This window comes from Megalobrama amblycephala, linkage group LG7 (genome assembly GCF_018812025.1).
Source record: "Megalobrama amblycephala isolate DHTTF-2021 linkage group LG7, ASM1881202v1, whole genome shotgun sequence".
Lineage (NCBI taxonomy): Eukaryota > Metazoa > Chordata > Actinopteri > Cypriniformes > Xenocyprididae > Megalobrama > Megalobrama amblycephala.
Genome location: NC_063050.1, coordinates 1624351 through 1639624, shown reverse-complemented (window position 1 = coordinate 1639624; position 15274 = coordinate 1624351). Strand labels below are relative to the sequence as shown.

Below are 15274 nucleotides of genomic sequence, written 5' to 3'. Positions count from 1 at the left end.
AGTCGGCAGCACAACTATCGAGCAAAATGAGAAAGAAGCGTTTTTTTTTTTCAAAATTGGTGATTTTCGTTTTTTTGCAGAATCTGTTAGTTGAGATCACGAAGAAGCCTCTCCGTGTTTGAGACAGCAGTATTGGTTTATTTAAAAGCATACATTTTGAGGTTGAAATCGGCTTGTTTTTCTGGGATTCTATCTCGCAGTAGGGGCGTGTCATTGTCTGTGTGTATTTCCATACTGGAATCGGATACGCCGGCTTTTGTTTCTTTTGTTTCTTCCGTTTCTTCCCGCCCTCCAAGGGAAGCGTGGCTACTTATTTATGCAGCGCTCTGACCGGCTCTGATATCAAAATTCAGTGAAGATGGACGTCGCAAAGAATATCGCAGACGAGCTGAACCGTGGCCGTTACACCGAAAATGTTTTGAAGTACTTCTTCGAAAAGCCGGATGATTATGAACAAGCGCTCACTGATTCTGAAGACGATCTGAGCGACGATGAAAGCAGCATAATAAGACTGAATAATATCCCTAATCTGCAACTGAGCGAAGATGAAGACGAGGAAGAATGTATCGGACTGGCGTCAGACGAGTTGGACCGTAAGATATCAGAGGCTATATCGATAGTAACATTTGATGGGGATAAAGACAGAGAAATGGTGAAAATCCGTAACTTTGACTGTAAATGCTGCACGAGGAGAAAAGAGAACTCTCTGCATGGGAGACAGTCATGTAGCCAGAAGCTTTCTCCTGATATTATGTACAACATACGGCTGGATTCTTTAGCTGCGGAAAAAGAGTGGCAGGACATGCGAATTATTGGACATTTAGAGGCAAACAGACGCACAGTGCAAACTTCAGAGATGGTTACATCCACAAAGAAGACACCGACAAAGAGAAAGTGTGCCCGAACGACTTATTTCATTGGAGGCAACGAGATCTGCAAGAATACTTTTCTGTTTCTTATGGGGTGAGTTTCCATTAACATCAAAGTTTGTCGTTTTGTGTTCATTCTAAGAACACGTACACGTTTTCTCATGTGTCTATTGTTATTAGCTAGCTCAGGACTGTCGTTTTAATTGTAATCGTTCGCATCGTATCACTTGCCAAAAAGCCCCATTACTATAATGGGCTTTTAGATGGTAATGTTAGCATCTGCTATTAATTTGAATAATGCTTCAATTGCTTGAATTGACTGGTGTGAATGACTTAGCCCACGTAAACCTGCCAGTTAGCATTCTTGAATTGAATGTGATGCTAATCATTTTAGCTAGTGGTGGAGGAAGTGCTACATTCTTAACAAGGATTTTCTAACGTAATTGTCACAGACACGTCAGGTTCCACCTCACTCCCTTACCCACGCACCCAATCACCGGAGTACTGATCACCGCCACCTGCAACTCATCATCACAATCATCACCTCACTATTTAAGCCCCACACTCACACACACACACTGTCCGGTCTCGTTTGTGATACACCAGTTGTATGCTTACCTCAAGGACTCCCTATACGATACTTACCTGTCTCCAAACTCTCCATCGTCTCCATTGTCTCCTGGTCTCCTCGTGTTTCAACCTACCTGTGTGTGTGAGTGTTCCCGTCTGCCAACGCCAACGTCTTCACCGAACTGCATCTGCAATACAAACAAGGACAGTATTACCTCTCTTTCATCCTCAGAATCTTCATTACCATTATTGCACTTACCTGTTGCTCTGCTGATTGTTCAAATAAACATCCATACTGCTTCTACATCTGTCTCCGGTGTCTCTACTGTAACAGTAATGGTAAATGTATCAGATTAAATTCCTACTTAAGTAAAAGTAAAAGTATCCGTAGCCGCAAAATGTGCGTTATAAGTCAAAAGTAAAAGTATTTATGAAGAGTTTAATGTACAGGATTTTTTAAAATCCTTTGACTCAATAATTTGACCTATAATTTGTACAATGCATTCTGATATAGGTGACAAGATGCCTGTTAGCATGATGTTAAACGTTTTTTCCTTGTTTTTTCTCCTTTTTTCAGCATTGGCAAAGACACCCTGGCTGATATAGTCAAACACTATGAGGAGAATGGCGCAAGACCACGTTTGAGGAAGAAGCACTCACTGCCACGTCCGCCAGCCAGGTTCATCAGGCCTGAGGATATCAACAGAGTTGTGGACTTCATAAAAAACTATGCAGAAGACAATGCCATCATGCTGCCTGGCCGACAGCCTGGGCATAAGGATTGGCATGTGAAGTTGCTGCCAACTCATGTGTCCAAGGCCTCAGTGTGGCGTCTCTACGTGAAGTCTGCTAAGGAGCTTGGTATGTGTAAACATTGATTTAGAATTGAGTGCTTATAATGTGAAATAATGCGAAGCACTATTAGCAATTACAATACAATTAACCATAAGCCATATCTGTTTTTCAGGTGAGCGTGCAGTTTGTAAAACCAGCTTCAAAGCACTGTGGGACCGACTTCTCCCACACATCAAAAGTTGCCGGCCACGCACAGATCTCTGCTGGCAGTGCCAAAGCAATAATGAGCAGCTGATATGAAGTGCAAACCTCCCAGATGACAGAAAGTCTGAAGCAGTAAAGAAGCAACAAGATCATCTTTCCCTTTTGCAGAAAGAGAGGGCTGTGTACAACGACATGACTGCTGCCTGCAAAAAGATTTGCTCTGGCTCTAACCTGTCTTTTGGACCGTCCCTACCAGCAAGCAAGAAGATTAGGATGCATTACAGTTTTGATTTTGCTCAGCAGGTAATACTTCACACACATTTACTTTACTTTATTAATGTCCCTTAAAGGGCGATTTGGTGCATGAGAATAAGCAGCCTGATAAATGCAGATAAATGATAAATGCAGAATAGCATCAATATAGTAATTTTTATCTTTATTAGACAATTATGAATATACACAAATTTTATTTCTAATCCAACTTCCCTCTCTCCCTCTGTCTCCAACAGTTACACTTTCCCTCAAACCCTCTCCAGCCAGGACCAATGTACTTCCTGACCCCACGGAAATGTGGCCTATTTGGTGTTTCCTGTGAAGGGCTGCAGAAACAGGTGAATTACCTGATTGATGAAGGCATGTCATCTACTAAGGGAAGCAATGAAGTCATCAGCTACATGCATCATTTCTTCGGCAACTTTGGAGTTGGAGAAACAGAGGTGGATCTTCATTGTGACAACTGTAGTGGGCAGAACAAGAACAACTTCATGCTCTGGTACCTTGCCTGGCGGGTTGGACACAAGCTTCACGATAAAATTGAAATCCACTTCCTTATTGCTGGCCACACCAAGTTTTCCCCTGACTGTGGCTTTGGACTCATCAAGCAAGCCTACATGAAGACAAGAGTCAACACTTTGGCAGACATCGCTGAGGTACTTTAACTTTACTTTGCTTTAATGACTTCAGTGCTGTTTTCTGTTCTGCTTCAATTAAACATTTAACTGAAGATTTTTTTTTCCTCTCTTCTCTTTTTTGTCATCAGGTTGTGAAAACAGCTCTCCTGTGAGTCACCTCAATATCCCACAGCTTGTTGGAACGGCAGAGGGCAAAGTTTTAGTCCAGACCTTCGACTGGCAGCAGCATCTGACTCACCACTTCCGTAGACTCCCACAGATCAAGAGTTATCAGCACTTCAGGTACTTATATTGAAACTTTCACATTGTGTACATACAATATAACATAGTAACAACATACACATGACAGTATTTTATGAGAAAATACTTTGCCATGTTTAAATTGTCGTATGTGCTTATTCTGTCACAGCTTTGATGCCAAGAGACCAGGTGTGGTGCTTGCAAAAACTCACTGTGATGCACAACCTGTCGAATATCAGCTACTGCGCGACGGAGCAGATCTGCCCTCTATCGACGGTCTTTCTGTCCTGGCCCCACCTGGACTGAACATTGACAGGCAGACCTATCTGTATGAAAAAATCAGGCCATTCTGTGCTGACGAGGCAAGATACATCACATGCCCAGCGCCAAGGGTCACAACACAGAAGAGACCGCGAATGTAATATCATTGGACTGTGTCACAAAGACCTTTGTCTTATGCTGCTATTACCAAGTAAAAGTGGTACTTTTGGTACATACTTGGATTCATACTCATGCCCTGGAAAGTTTTTGAAAATAAACATACATAGATACAGATCCTTGAAAGTGCTTGAATTTATTTTGTGCAAGAAGTTTTCTGGAAGAAATTCCATATTATTCTCTCCGGTCCGATAATGTGTTATTTCACCAACACTTCGTGGACTATGCTTGATTTACGTTAGTTACTTGCATTTACGCATTACGTTAAGTGTTTACAACGTGAGTTACTTTGTGTTGTACGTTGCCATGATGTTCACGCGCGCACAAAACTACTACGGTACCTCAGCGTTTCACAGACACACTGTGAAATGACTGGTTACATGAGCCTAAGCTCTTTTCAATAAAATCCATGCAAAAGTTAATATCAGATCATTTTAGAATACAGTATAGGATGTACCGAATATTCTTTAGTTTTATGCAGAACAGAAATATGACAAATAGAATCAGACCTCTGTCATATGGCCAAAAATAAATGCAAAAAAAAAAGCTTTTTGCACAGTTGTGTTTGACACATGAAAACTGTAACAATGTATTTTACAAGGTAACACGATGTAACCTTGCTCTCACTTGAAATGTGTCCCCACATTAACAGGGGGGAGCTTTACAGGGGGTATGGCTTATCTAAATGAGATGTAAATGAGCCCTATTGTCACTCCCAGCAGGTGAGAACAGGCGAGAACTGCAACTTTAGAGGCGTTTTTCTCCCTATAGAGCTTTCTTAAGTGCCTACCTTCAAATGGCTACAACTTCTCCAAATATTATCAGATTTCCATGTGTTACACATCGTTGGAAAGCTTGGAAACTACACTTTCAGAATCTGTGAATAACTCAAAATGCCCCAGAACCGACTTGTGTCCCTACTTTCCGTGACTGGTCACATATGTGAGGAACCTGTATGTACATGTTTGTGTTTTTGAAGGAATAATGTTTATGCGTGGTTATTGAAAAAACAAAAAACTTAAGTCACTGAAATAAGGTAAAAAAAATAATATTATATATGTGTTCATAAGACTTCTGGGTATTGGAGATTGTAGACTAGAGTTTTTGCTTAAAAATTATGTAAAAATTATCCTTCCTACTCCTTCATATAAAACAATAGAGATATTTAAATTTTCTAAAACATCTTTGGTCAAGAAACACAGTATGCGTGGAGACGTGAATCATCATGAATAATGGGTGATTCTCACCTGAGAAGACAAAAGAATCACATAAAGAGCTCTAATGACCTGCATAAATAATGAGCTCTTTCAGACAGGTAGGCTGTGAAACAACCCTCTGTTGATCATGTCTCAAAGCTCATCATGGTGTAAATCAAACATACAGAAAAAACAGCAATACTGTGAAATATTATTACAATTTAAAATAATGGTATTCTATTATATACTTTAAAATATAATGTATTTCTGTGATGCAAAGTGTCTGAACAATTATGTTACCTCTATGGCATTTCATATAGGCTTTTAGCTTAAAAGCATGCACATTTGGAGAAATATTGATTGATTCTCATATGTTTGTCAATTTTCTATACAGAGGAGTAATATTTATTCAGGATTTATTGTCATTACTATGAGCGCTGGATACTGTGTTTTCAATTCATACTTGCAGCCGGAGGGCGCTCTGTGCACCTTTAGTCCACAAATGCCTGCTAAAGAAGAATAGGCAATCCAGGAACTAACTGAACTAACAGATTCACAAGTTTTGGATGTAATAATATTTTCTTACGCACCCTTCTTCAATCTAAAACTATAATTGCTGTTACTACTCGCTGGAATTTTCTATTTAAAAAATGTCTTGATTGGAGTAAAATTTGGATGACACCTCATAAATATTGCATCACAAATAAAGTGAAAGAAGTTTCATATAAAATTTTTCATCGGGTTTACCCTGTTAAGCCACTTGTGGTACAGTGTTTCAAAGTGAATATGGAAGATATTTGTGCTTTTTGTCAAATTTCCCCTGAGACTATTAATCATTTATTTTGGGAGTGTCCCAAGACCCAAATGTTTTGGAAAGAACTCAGTATTTACTTGCAAAGAAAGACTATGATGCTTGTTAACCTTGAAGAAATTGATGTTATGCTAAAATGTTTTTCATTTGATGGTGATAGAAATATTCTGTTTATATTTGATTTAATTATTATAATTGCCCGTTACTATATTCATAAAGTCAAATGGAATGAAAAAATGCCAAATTTTGAAGATTTTAAAATAGATATTAAAATATATTTAGAGACAATATCCAAAAGCAAAAACTTTAAAGCAATAAAAACTATACAGTTGTTTAATAGATACAATTTCATGTAAAATGCCTTTCTTTTTCTTTATTTTCCTTTCTTTTTTTTTATCTTTTCTGTTTTTTGTATTACCCATGACATGTATGGTTATATGTACTCTTGTTCCCATTCAGTCGGTCACGTTCGACGTACGTCGGACAGACCGACGAATAGGAATCTCGCCAGAGAGGCCAATCTACTTCGAGTGTAACTAAACGAGCCAATGCACATTGGCATGCAATCATATGCATCAGCTGCTTGCCTCGCAGCGCGGGTATATAATGAGCAGCAGGTGCGTTGCATCTTCAGCTTTTCGCTTCGGAGCCAAACTTCTGCAACAAGCTGAAGAAAACTACTGGAAGCACGAATGTGAACGAGCCAGCTCTTCGAGACGTCTCTTGGTTGCGGTGCAGGCGGACAGCGCAGCAGCGGGGCCGATTTCTCCTTTGTTTTTCCTTTTTGCCTTTTTTATTTGAGCAAAAAAAAAAAGCTGTAGTCAGCGTGAAGGCCGTTCTCACGGCTGGTGAAACGGTGCGCCTAGAGCGCTAAAAAGCTGTTATCACAGCTGGTAAGAGAGCGCCTTCAAGGAGAGTGCACACGACAGGCTGCACATTTCCCTGTCTGTGCTGCAGCGGCCTTTCCCCTGCGTGCTTCAGCACCTAAAAGAGTCAGTCCTTGAAAGAGCTTACACAAGTAGTTCGCGTCTTTTTAAAGATGTCGTTCTACTTGTGTGTTTCTGGATGCGGTCGTTACCTGGCGCCTCGGGATGGTCACCAACGCTGTATCGCGTGCTTGGGCTTAAGGCACGCTGAGGCGGCGTTTGTGGACGAGTCATGTACCCATTGTGGGAAGATGACCGTCGCGGAGTTGCGGTCGAGACTCCACTTTCTGCAAAGGGGTGGAGTCCCGGTCCCGGCGCCTCGTTCCAATCCTCCTCAGAGGGTTGCTTCGGGCGGTGGGACCGGTGACTTGAGGATTACGGTGAGCGCGTTTCCTTCGGGGAACCAACCCCCTAGGAACCCTCACCCCTCTTGCGCTCCGCAGCCAGTAGAGCTGCCGGGGGAGCGCGGTGGACCACCCCAGAGGTGTGTACCATCCGTATCCTTCGGAGCTCCCCAAGACGACCGGATGTCGATCGCTGCATCGGAGGGTGAGCCTGACGCTTCTGGGGATGAGGATTCGGCGCAGTTGCCCCCTTCGGGTGTGGTTTCTGTGCCCGATTCGGACCCGGAAATGATGGCTATGCTTTCCCGGGCCGCCAACAGGGTCGGGCTCGTGTGGAATCCTCCACCGTGTCCCGAGCCCTCGAGGTTGGATGATTGGTATCTCGGGGTGGCAAGGGCTGGTTCTCAGCCCCCCACCCCAGTGCCTTTCTTCCCGGAAGTGCATGAAGAGCTCACTGGCACGTGGACGGCACCTTTTACTGCCCGAAGCAGTGTCGGTGGGTCCTCCTCCCTCACCACCCTTGATGGTGGAGCGGCTAAGGGTTATACGCGCATACTCCCTGTGGAACGGGCCGTTGCTATGCAACTGTGCCCTAACTCCACCTGGCGGGGGGAGCCGTCTCTCCCTTCCCGGGCCTGTAAGTACTCGTCGGATCTTACCGGCAGGGCTTATCAGGCCTGTGGGGAAGCCGCTTCCGCCTTACACGCTATGGCGTTGTTGCAGGTCCATCAGGCCAAGGCTTCTGTCGCCAGCGGACAGCAGCGAGCAGCAGGTAGGCAAAACCTCGACTGCTCCCTCTGTCCACCCGTGGAAGCAGGTAAGTGTTGCACAGCACACTGTGACCCCTCTTCGGGCCGCGTCCCTGCGTTCCACCTCGCTGCCCCGCGGCGGGTACGCCGGTGGTCCCCTTGGTGCCGCTTGTGCGGTCTCTGAGAGCCTGGCTAGCGCTCCCCAGTCCGTCTCGCTGGCTCCTTCGGACCATCAGGCTCGGCTATGCGATTCAGTTCGCCCGGCGCCCCCCCAAGTTCAGGGGCATCCTCTTCACTTCAGTGAAAGATGCCGATGCCCCTGTCTTGCGTGCGGAGATCGCAGTCCTACTGGCGAAGGACGCGATAGAGCCGGTCCCTCCAGCCGATTTGAGGTCAGGGTTCTACAGCCCCTACTTCATTGTACCCAAGAAAAGCGGCGGGTTACGACCGATCTTGGACCTGCGAGTTTTGAATCGGAGCCTCCACAAGCTACCGTTCAAAATGCTCACGCAGAAACGCATTTTCGAGTGCATCCGTCCCCGAGATTGGTTTGCAGCGATCGACCTGAAGGACGCGTACTTCCATGTTTCGATCCTTCCGCGACACAGGCCATTCCTGAGATTCGCGTTCGAAGGTCGAGCATACCAGTACAGAGTCCTACCCTTCGGGCTGGCCCTGTCTCCCCGCGTCTTCACGAAAGTCGTGGAGGGAGCCCTTGTTCCCATGAGAGAACGGGGTGTTCGCATTCTCAACTATCTAGACGACTGGCTTATTCTAGCACAGTCTCGGGATCAGTTGTGCGAACACAGGGACTTGGTGCTCAGTCACCTCAGCCAGTTGGGGCTTCAGGTCAACTGGGAAAAGAGCAAACTCGCCCCAGTGCAGAGGATCTCTTTTCTCGGTATGGAGTTGGATTCGGTCGAACAGATAGCACGCCTCACAGAGGAACGTGCTCAGTCGGTGTTGAACTGCCTGAATACGTTCAATGGCAGGACAGCGGTCCCACTGAAGTTCTTTCAGAGGCTCCTGGGGCATATGGCGGCTGCAGCGGCTGTAACACCGCTCGGTCTGCTTCATATGAGACCGCTTCAGCACTGGCTTCACGGCCGAGTCCCGAGATGGGCGTGGCAATGCGGCACGTTCCGGGTGCCAGTCACTCAGGAGTGCCGCCTAACCTTCAGTCCGTGGTCGGACCCTTTGTTTCTTCGGGCAGGAGTGCCCCTAGAACAAGTGTCCCGGCATGCTGTGGTTTTCACAGATGCTTCTGCCACCGGCTGGGGTGCCACGTACAACGGGCATGCAGTCTCAGGGGTTTGGACGGGACCCCATCTGCATTGGCACATCAATTGCCTCGAGTTGCTGGCAGTACGCCTTGCTCTGAGCCGCCTCAAAGGCCTGCTTCAGGGCAAGCATGTACTGGTCCGTACGGACAACACTGCGACCGTTGCGTACATCAACCGTCAAGGTGGTCTACGCTCCCGTCGCATGTCGCAACTCGCCCGCCATCTCCTCCTGTGGAGTCGGAAGCATCTGAGGTCGCTTCGCGCCATTCATGTCCCCGGTGTGCTCAACCGTGTGGCCGACGAGCTATCACGAGCTGCGCTGCCAGGAGAGTGGCGACTCCACCCCCAGGTGGTTCAGCTGATCTGGAGAGAGTTCGGAGAGGCTCAGGTAGACCTGTTTGCCTCACCAGAAACCCCCCACTGCCAGTTGTTTTACTCTCTGACCGAGGGGACACTCGGGACAGATGCACTGGCTCACAGCTGGCCCCGGGGCCCGCGCAAATATGCGTTTCCCCCAGTGAGCCTACTTGCACAGACCCTGTGCAAAGTCAGGGAGGACGAGGAGCAGGTCTTGTTAGTTGCGCCTTACTGGCCCAACCAGACCTGGTTCCCAGAACTCTCACTCCTCGCGACAGCCCCTCCCTGGCCCATTCCTCTGAGGAAGGACCTCCTCTCTCAGAGACGGGGCACTCTTTGGCACCCGCGTCCAGACCTCTGGAAACTCCATGTCTGGTCCCTGGACGGGACGCGGAGGTTCTAGGTGACTTACCCCCTGAGGTACTTAACACCATCACTTCGGCACGTGCACTGTCTACGAGACGTGCTTACGCCTCGAAGTGGAACCTGTTCGTCGAGTGGTGTTCTTCTCGCCGAGAAGACCCCGAAGATGCTCGATCGGAGTCGTGCTTTCCTTCTTGCAGCAAGGGTTGGAGCGTAGGCTGTCCCCCTCCACCCTCAAAGTCCATACTGCTGCCATATCCGCTTACCACGACCACTTAGATGGCAAATCTGTTGGTCAGCACGACCTGGTCATCAGGTTCCTTAGGGGGGCGAGACGGTTAAATCCTCCTCGTCCCCCCTCCATACCCTCTTGGGACCTTACTCTGGTGCTCAGAGCACTCCAGATTGCTCCCTTTGAGCCTTTGCTGTCAGCAGACTTAAAGATTCTCTCTATGAAGACTTTGCTGCTGGTGGCATTGGCCTCCATCAAGAGGGTAGGGGACCTGCAGTCATTTTCGGTCGACGAATCGTGCCTAGAGTTCGGGCCGGGTGACAGCCACGTGGTACTGAGACCCCGGCCTGGCTATGTGCCCAAGGTTCCTACCACTCCCTTCAGGGACCAGGTAGTGAGCCTGCAAGCGCTGCCCTCGGAGGAGGCAGACCCAGCCCTGGCTTTGCTCTGTCCAGTTCGCGCCTTGCGACTGTACATAGACAGAACTCAAAGCTTCAGGACCTCAGACCAGCTCTTTGTCTGTTACGGAGGCCAGCAGAAGGGAAAGGCTGTCTCCAAGCAGAGGATGGCCCACTGGATAGTGGATGCCATCGCCCTGGCTTATCAAGCTCAGGGCGTGCCCTGCCCGCTCAGGTTGCATGCTCACTCCACGAGAGGTGTAGCATCCTCCTGGGCGCTGGCTCGTGGCGCCTCGCTAACAGACATTTGTAGAGCTGCGGGCTGGGCGACACCTAACACGTTCGCTAGATACTATAGCCTTCGTGTCGAGCCGGTCTCCTCCCGTGTTCTCGCCTCAGGTCAGAGGCACGGAGAGGCCCCGGCTTAGTGTCGGCTTGCTGCGCTACATGCGCGTTCTATTCTCCAGAGAGTCCCTTCGGGCAGACCCTGTTGAGTCCTCCGGTTACCCCTCGGCAGCCGACGTGGCGGAGTGTCTGGCGCCAGGCCTATACTCCGTTGTATCCTTGAGAACCGGATTTAGGCTGGGTTCCATATGTGTGACCCTACGGGGATCCCATATGAGTTTCTCCACGGTTGCTCCTAAACGAAGCCCGTGTCTTTCCCTCTGGGAGAACCCATCTCTCACCGAGTGGAGTCACCCCAGTTCTTCCATATGTTGTACAACCTACAAGGTTAGTCCATATGTACTTATCCATATAACTCCTTCGGGGAAGGATATGGCTTCCGCAGCGTTCCTTATCGCATGTAAGGCTACGCTTTCCCAGCGTTATCCAATTGTCGCACTGAGTGGATTTTGGGAACAACAGTGATCGACCCTCTCTGCGTGAGCCTGGTCCCACCGTCCTTAGGCAAGGGGGTTCAGGTGGCTCATGACAGAGCGCTGGAAGAGGGCAGCTCCTGTGGCGCTTTGGTAGGGATTCCTATTCGTCGGTCTGTCCGACGTACGTCGAACGTGACCGACTGAATGGGAACGTCTCGGTTACATAGGTAACCCTCGTTCCCTGAAGGAGGGAACGGAGACGTACGTCCCGTCGCCACAGGCGTTGTCCTGCTGATGCCGCCGCCTGCTGGGTTCGGCTCCTCAGCGAAAACCTGAAGATGCAACGCACCTGCTGCTCATTATATACCCGCGCTGCGAGGCAAGCAGCTGATGCATATGATTGCATGCCAATGTGCATTGGCTCGTTTAGTTACACTCGAAGTAGATTGGCCTCTCTGGCGAGATTCCTATTCGTCGGTCTGTCCGACGTACGTCTCCGTTCCCTCCTTCAGGGAACGAGGGTTACCTATGTAACCGAGATGTTTGTAAACTATAATCTGTTCCTGTTAATGTTCAATAAAAAAAATAAAAAATAACAGAGGCCAGAGATCGCTAACTATGGCTATTCAAAACACTTTTCAAGACAATAAATACACAATTGAGACGATGTATGCATGTATTGCCTCAGAATTTGCCTCTGAATAGCGCTCCTCCGTGGGCGTGGCCGCGGCTGCATTAGAGGATAATGAGTTGAATCACGGACTTCTGACATGGCTCTCTTTTCATACAGTTTACATAAACAGAGAATATTTGTTTTCGATTTGACTTACACGATTTAAAACCTGACATTTCAACGTTTTTTAGACAGAAGTCTCATTTTTTTGATTAGTATTCAGTAAGTAACAGTTCATTTTCTGAGAACTATCAGATTGGACTTCGTTCAGAGGGAGACGAGAGATCACGCATCATGTTAGTTTTCTTTATTTTACAAAAAGCACAACATTTTGTTTTTACTCTGAGTGTACACAAATAAAAGAAGATATTCCACAGATTAAAATGGTGTATAACTCTTAATTGTATGTGCAACATTGACGGACTATTTTGAGTCTCTTTCACACTGGTAAGAAAAAAACTGCGGTGGTATCGCCAGCGATACCTCAGACCTAGACCTCAAATTAAATTTACATAAGAAGGAGGAAACAATGGTGTTTGAGACTCACTGTATGTCATTTCCATGTACTGAACTCTTGTTATTCAACTATGCCAAGATAAATTCAATTTTCAATTCTATGGCACCTTTAAGTGAAATGAGTTAAGTGAAACGAGTTATTTGAAGTGAGTCATCAGGTTAAACTATAAGAGTTTGTGACCTATCTGGTGTTTGAGAATCAGTTTGGAATCTAATTTTGTGAAACTTGTATTTGAAGTGTTTTACAGAAACTGTTTGAGACTGTTAACCTTTTGGAAGGTTTACCGATTATGAAAAGAAATTCCAGAAAACTTGTTTTGTTTTTTTATTTTATTGTTTCATTTTCTTATTTCATTCTATTGAAACAAAACACAAAGACAAAAATACAGTTTCCTAAGGAAAGGAGGAATAAATTAATTATTGTTAAAAGTAATACAGTTGAAGGTTATTTTTTTTTACTTACTTTAGAGTAGGGGCATCTCACTTAAACTGTTAGGTTTAGGAAGGTGGGAACGTGAATTTGAGTTATCACTTTATATCACGTCTATACTTCAGGAAGCCACCGGGTTGACACTGACCTGAAGCCCACACTATCTATTCCTGTAGTATATATTACAACTGTCCAAGATAAAACATATTCACACATTGTGCATAATCAAGACTCAAAGCACCAGAGTGGGGACCAAGATCCTTTCACTCTTAAGTCATCCAGGGTAACGTTTCCATTTCCCCTACGGAGCGAGACTTAGAGTTTCGTTACATATTGTTGAAGATAGACTACAAACTGTATGTCAAGCATTTACTCCAGTATATACTGATGGATCTAAAGATCCTAATACAGGGAGAACAGGTTTTGCTTTTAGTTGTCATTCCTTAAACATTTTTTATTAATAGGAGAACATCAGATCATTTATCAGTATACACTGTAGAGATGATGGCAATAGCAACAGCAACAGCACTACAGTGGATAGCTTTTATATTTCAGGTTTTGCTTAGTTTTGCTATATATTTCATTAACTATATGAACATGATAATATTTACATGGATGTAACGTAGTTTAAAAATAATGTATGTTAAATTCAGCTTAAATTGGGAAACTCTCCATTGGCTGTTGCGCAAGGGCGTAGATTTGGTTTCAACATTGGGGGGTTTGAGCGTTGGTATGCTGCCTGTTATTTTTTTTTTTCTTTTTCAATTTAAAAAAAATCTGTTTTATGTGTAGCGTTATTGGATAATTTATTTCTTCTCTATCTATCTATCTATCTATCTATCTATCTATCTATCTATCTATCTATCTATCTATCTATCATAACTTTATGGAATTTATGTTCATCAAATTCTAACATAACGGAGTGATTCTAAAAAGAAATAAATTATGTTATATATTGAAAACGCCAGTAGGTGGCAGCGATTTGATGTTTTAATGAGTAAGCTACTTAAATCGTTCATTCAGCCAATTCGTTCAAAAGTCATATTAATTAAGGAAGAAAACAAACACCGATTTGAATACTTTTGTCATTGATAAGACGCTATTGAAAAATGAAGTAACAAAATAGATGGCTGTTTTAGTAATTGGTTACAGTTACACTGATAGTTATGGCTAAATTGCAATGGCTTAGGTAGCTAAAATATATGTGGAGTGTAATAGCTATTACAATGTTTTCATACCTCCTTCTCAGTACATGCTTTATTCTTTTTAACGTCCCTCTTTGAACAGAAGTTTAATATAGTCGGCTGGGCAGCGGTTCTCTTCATTTTTGGTGCTACCCGCTCACTTTCATTCAAACAGTAGAGCGCCACTCGCGTTGTGTTGGTGAAAGTGCGATGCGCATTGGTTGGGCGTTACCAATCGGTTCAATGGAGGGGGGGTATTTTTTTGACTAATTTATTATGACAAACACATATTCGATTACAAACAAAATTATTGTTACAAAATAAATGAATTATACATATTTTAGTATAGATCTACTGTGATTTTCATGTTGAAATACTGGGGGGGGTTGTAACTGATGGATTTGAATATCTTGGATTTGGATTTGGATTTGTTACCTCCCCCCCATCCCCCCCACAAACTACGCCCCTGCTGTTGCTTCACTCTTGTTAGTGCACATGATATTGTGGGGCGGAGCTATATAATCAGAGTCTCATAGCTCGTCCTGCTGGTAAGTCGCATCAATGTTTGCTCCATCTTAATAATTAAGTTTGGATTATTTTCAAGCCCAAGTTTGAACTATAAACCACACAAAAGTTTACTTATTTTGTCTGTCAGCTCCTAGTTGTGTTAATCGAGTCAAATATGTGTTATTTGTGACTATACGATGAAGAGTGTGTTAATTGGCCTGCTTGTAAACTCCAAACTTCTGTTTATTTCATTTAAGACTTTATATGCGACATCGATGCACTGTGTATGCTGATACGCCTTTTGGTGCCGTTTTCCCAGGTATGTGTTTTATTCAAGTTGTGTCGTGTTCTGTGTTAAAATATTAGCCCCAGCTGAATGTTAGCTATTAGCACATGTGTGCTCTAAACTCGCACGTGCTCTCTGCTGTGTAACTGCGCCATCTTAGGGCTGTGTTCG

General features: G+C 45.0%; 2 protein-coding genes across 4 annotated transcripts in view; both read left to right on the top strand.

Annotated features, from left to right (window-relative positions):
• Positions 1 to 15274, top strand: part of LOC125271014 (protein NLRC3-like) — a 224362-nt gene that overhangs the window by 104184 nt on the left and 104904 nt on the right. The gene's annotated exons all lie outside the window — the stretch shown is intronic.
• LOC125271036 lies at positions 284 to 3363 on the top strand. The gene is made up of 4 exons (XM_048194974.1): positions 284 to 963; positions 2017 to 2300; positions 2407 to 2741; positions 2948 to 3363. The coding sequence occupies exons 1-3, from the start codon at positions 359 to 361 to the stop codon at positions 2532 to 2534; spliced, it is 1017 nt and encodes a 338-aa protein (XP_048050931.1). The 5' UTR covers positions 284 to 358; the 3' UTR covers positions 2535 to 2741; positions 2948 to 3363.

What these genes read in the sequence shown, in the direction of transcription:
- LOC125271036 (XM_048194974.1), top strand. Translation starts at nt 359, where the DNA reads ATGGACGTCGCAAAGAATATCGCAGACGAGCTGAACCGTGGCCGTTAC. An exon ending in ACTTTTCTGTTTCTTATGGG is followed by an intron (nt 964 to 2,016) that starts GTGAGTTTCCAT and finishes TCCTTTTTTCAG; the next exon opens with CATTGGCAAAGACACCCTGG. An exon ending in GAAGTCTGCTAAGGAGCTTG is followed by an intron (nt 2,301 to 2,406) that starts GTATGTGTAAAC and finishes TCTGTTTTTCAG; the next exon opens with GTGAGCGTGCAGTTTGTAAA.